At 40.1% G+C, this 4,515-nt stretch overlaps 1 protein-coding gene across 1 annotated transcript; it reads left to right on the top strand.

The window, feature by feature from the left end:
* Positions 1–1,308: 1,308 nt before the first annotated feature.
* On the top strand, positions 1,309–2,728 carry LOC117321042 (tubulin epsilon chain-like; the record flags this gene model as incomplete). The annotated part of the gene is made up of 2 exons (XM_033875522.1): positions 1,309–1,501; positions 2,530–2,728. Coding segments are annotated over 2 exons (352 nt in total), but the record flags the coding sequence as incomplete, so codon positions are not given.
* Between the last annotated feature and the right edge of the window lie 1,787 nt (positions 2,729–4,515).

The following is a 4,515-nucleotide window of genomic DNA, read 5'->3' as shown; positions in this document are numbered from 1 at the left end:
CCCCAGGGGCCTTAGGGGCGGGGCCCAATAGGGGAAATATAGCAAATTCTTTAAAATCCTTCTTCTTCTGTAGAAATGAAGGGATTTGATCCATGTTTGGTCTGAAGCATCCTTGGGTGAAGTGGAACCAATTTTGTATAAACGGTGGGTCTGGCCTCCCAGGGGCCTGAGGGGCAGGGCCCAATAGGGGAAATATAGCAAATTCTTTAAAATCCTTCTTCTTCTGTAGAAATGAAGGGATTTGATTCATATTTGGTCTGAAGCATCCTTGGGTGAAGGGGAACCAATTTTGTATTAACGGTGGGTCTGGCCCTCCAGGGGCCTGGGGGGTGGGGTCCAATAGGGGAATATAGCATATTCTTTAAAATCGTTCTTCTTCTGTAGAAATGAAGGGATTTGATTCATATTTGGTCTGAAGCATCCTTGGGTGAAGGGGAACCAAATTTGTATAAACGGTGGGTCTGGCCCCCCAGGGGCCTGGGGGGTGGGGCCCAATAGGGGAATATATCATATTCTTTAAAATCCTTCTTCTTCTGCAGGAGTAAAGTGATTTGATCCATGTTTGGTCTGAAGCATCCTTGGGTGAAGGGGAACCAATTTTGTATAAACGGTGGGTCTGGCCTCCCAGGGGCCTGAGGGGTGGGGCCCAATAGGGGAAATATAACAAATTCTTTGAAATCCTTCTTCTGTAGGAATAAAGGGCCCAATAGGGGAAATGGAGGCAATTCATTTAAATCGCTACTAGTCATAAAGTTATGAATGTATTTGAACCCAATTTGGTCAGAAATGTCATTGGGAGAAGGAGAACAGATTTTGCATAAATGGTGACTCTGAACCTGGAGGGGCCAAAGGGGCGGGGCTCCATAGGGGAAATAGAGGTAATTCCTTTAAATCGCTACTTGTCATAAAGTTATTAATGGATTTTAACCCAATTTGGTCAGAAACATCCTTTGGGGAAGATGAACAGATTTTGCATAAATGGTGACTCTGACCCCCGAGGGGCCAAAGGGGCAGGGCCCCATTGGGGAAATAGAGTTAATTCCTTTAAATCGCTTCTAGTCATAAAGTTATGGAATGGATGTTCTAAAATCAATTCTTGAGGTCTTTTAGACCCTTAGAGAGTCTGGACTTCGTCAGTTGGGATCCCTACACAATAACTATATATAGCATTGGTTGAGATTGACAAATAAAACGAATAAACATGAAGATTATTTTGACATTTAGTCTAATCCAACCAGGTGAGCGATACAGGCCCCATGGGCCTCTTGTTTAAATTCTGTGGTCTGAATATTCATGTTTTACATGCAGATTTCTCATTGTTTTTAGGTTGAAGCCAAACCTACAGTTTATCCATTGGAACCAGGAAGGCTGGAAGACTGGTTTATGTTCTGTAGCCCCAGTAGGACAGCCGTATTCACTCCTAACTCTCGCTAACAACACGTGTGTTCACCATACCTTCAACGACCTCAAGGACAGATTCGTCAAACTCTACAAACGCAAGGTTGGTATTTACATTTTGGGAGGCACTGAGATCTAGTGGTAGGACGCTGGGCTTCATGACCAAAAGGTTGCTAGTTCAAGTTTTGGCATGGGCGCCATGTTATATCTTTTTCCTGTCCACTCAATCAAAGTCCGATCCTATACAGGTTGTGATATACCAAATTCCAATCCTGTACTGATTGTGATATACCAAATTCCAATCCTGTACTGATTGTGATATACCAAATTCCAATCCTGTACTGGTTGTATATACCAAAGTCCAGTCCTATACTGGATGTGATATACCAAAGTCTAATCCTATACTGGTTGTGATATACCAAAGTCCAGTCCTATACTGGTTGTGATATACCAAAGTCCAGTCCTGTACTGGTTGTATATACCAAAGTCCAATCCTATACTGGTTGTGATATACCAAAGTCCAATCCTATACTGGTTGTGATATACCAAAGTCCAATCCTATACTGGATGTGATATACCAAAGTCCAGTCCTATACTGGTTGTGATATACCAAAGTCCAATCCTATACTGGTTGTGATATACCAAAGTCCAATCCTATACTGGTTGTGATATACCAAAGTCCAATCCTATACTGGTTGTGATATACCAAAGTCCAGTCCTATACTGGATGTGATATACCAAAGTCCAATCCTATACTGGTTGTGATATACCAAAGTCCAGTCCTATACTGGTTGTGATATACCAAAGTCCAATCCTAAACTGGTTGTGGTATACCAAAGTCCAATCCTGTACTGGTTGTGATATACATATGTGTATGATAATCACAAAAATTGGTCCTCAGAAAGTATTGCATGTACAAGTATGTAGTTAAAATTCTAGAAAATTTTATGCAAGCATGCATTTTATAAGAGATAAATTACCTTTAGCTATAGTGAAGTATATATCCATGATACATGTATATGTACCACAACATATTTGCTCAAAGAAATTTAAAAAATAATAAAAATAAACGCATGTTGTATTAAATATTCCTATATTTTATTAAAGATATGACATGCCTTTGTATTTCAGGCCCATATACACCATTATACACATGTAGATGGTATGGAGTTATCTGATTTTTCTGACAGCCTAGAATGTCTCAACTCTATCATCACCGAATACACAGACTTAGAGAGACAGCTCAGTAATCCACCACCCACGGAACCAAGGTTACAGGTCATGACCTAGCTGGCCCCAAGTAGAAAAGGTCAAATACCAAAACCTAGGTCAAAGACGTTCACCTGCTTTTCATGGAACTTAGGTCAAAGGTCATGACCTAACCCCCAAAAGACCAGGTTAAATGTCAAAAGGTGTCAAGGGAGTAGACCTTCTTCTACTTACAGAACCATGACTACAGGTTATGACCTGACCTCAGATAGTCATAATGGGTGAAATGTCAAAACCGGGAACAATGGCAGCTTGTCATGGAATCAAGTTTACAGAGAGGACCAGAGAAGATGGAATTTAAAAAATCTATCTACCAAGTGACTAGTGTAATAGTGTACCTGCCATCATTCCTGACAAAGATCAACATATACCGGACCAGTCTGTGATAAGTACTGTGTAACAGAAAACCCTAACTGGCTGTATACCTGACCAGTCTGTGATAAGTACAGTGCAGGCCGTAGGAATGAACACAAAGTCACCATGTGCCGGTGTTTGATTTTCTATTCAAGGGGTCAATCACCGCGACTGATCACCCTAAATCCCTATCAGGGATCATGAACACGGCGTCATCGCGATCCCCGGTGGTAATGTGTTCATCAAAATCCGCGGTGATCGTTTCTCCGCGAAACATCAAAGCAATTTGTCCGCCGCGAATCCTGATGATGCAGCCCCGGAGGGCCACGATTACATTCAGCCCTCGGTTTTACCTGTGGTGGTGTGGCTCTCAGTTGACCATTATCGACCCTTATCGTTGTACGTGTACCGATTTTTTTACCGCTAGCAGTCGAGACGATTGGTAGATTTTGTGACTTACATGCAAGTGTCCTACCCTAATGTAAGACTCGAATTCGAAGTGATACGGTTCTCCGTGACGATCATGGGTATAACTAAATAAAAAAAACATCTGGATACCGTATAGTGAGTCTACGAAATTCCCTTAACGTCTCAATTGCTGCTGTTGATAAATGATGTGGTTTAAATGATCTGCAATTCAATACTTGTATATAGGCCTATGCATTTAATCACTACTGATTTAGCTGACCTGTTTATAGATGGCGCTTTGTGCATGACCTCAGATGCCATGACCTCGGAGAGGCCACATAAGGGGCTCGTTATTTAGTGAAAGACTTATTTTTACGTGATCTAGCAAAGTCCTTAATTGCATAATTTAGTCATCACATATATCTGAAGTATATAGCTAGTAAGATGTCTGTTTGAGAAATTGATCCATATACGTGTACGACCTGTGACGGATGAGAAGACGATAAACATTGATTAGATCATTACTTGTCCTCGCGGGGACATAATGTATGTTTTTTGTTTCGTAATTGTTTGAAGAAAACCAAATTTTATCCTGAATACTATAGCTTATAATTATTTCGTCTAACTTTTTGTAGCGGGTTTCATACATAGACTGTACAATTATTTAAACATTTCGTAGTTTAAATACACGACTTAAAGACGTTGTGTGTTTTCTTACTATCATTATGTATGTTGATATATATGCTACTTGCAGTTTACAGGGACGATTCCGGCGTGGCTAATAGCATAGACATACACTTGGGCGCATTCAAATTACCTGTAGATATAGAAATCCATGCTCATATTTTCCAAACTTTTTCACAGCAAAATCATTATGCGAGGTCTCTTTTTTTTCGATTACATGCATGATTGGAATCTATGTGTGTATACTATAAATGTTGTGTATATTGTTAAATGGAAATTGTCAAATAAATATTGTTTGAAATACATAGACTACAGAATGATGTGTATGTATAGTCCGATGTGCCCTCTTTATTGTGAGAAAACAATACATTGGTGTATGTAATAAAGAAATCTATAAAATAC

The sequence above is a fragment of the Pecten maximus genome, unplaced genomic scaffold (genome assembly GCF_902652985.1).
Source record: "Pecten maximus unplaced genomic scaffold, xPecMax1.1, whole genome shotgun sequence".
NCBI lineage: Eukaryota > Metazoa > Mollusca > Bivalvia > Pectinida > Pectinidae > Pecten > Pecten maximus.
The sequence above is the reverse complement of the archived record's forward strand: the minus strand, read 5'-3'. Positions and strand labels throughout refer to the sequence as shown.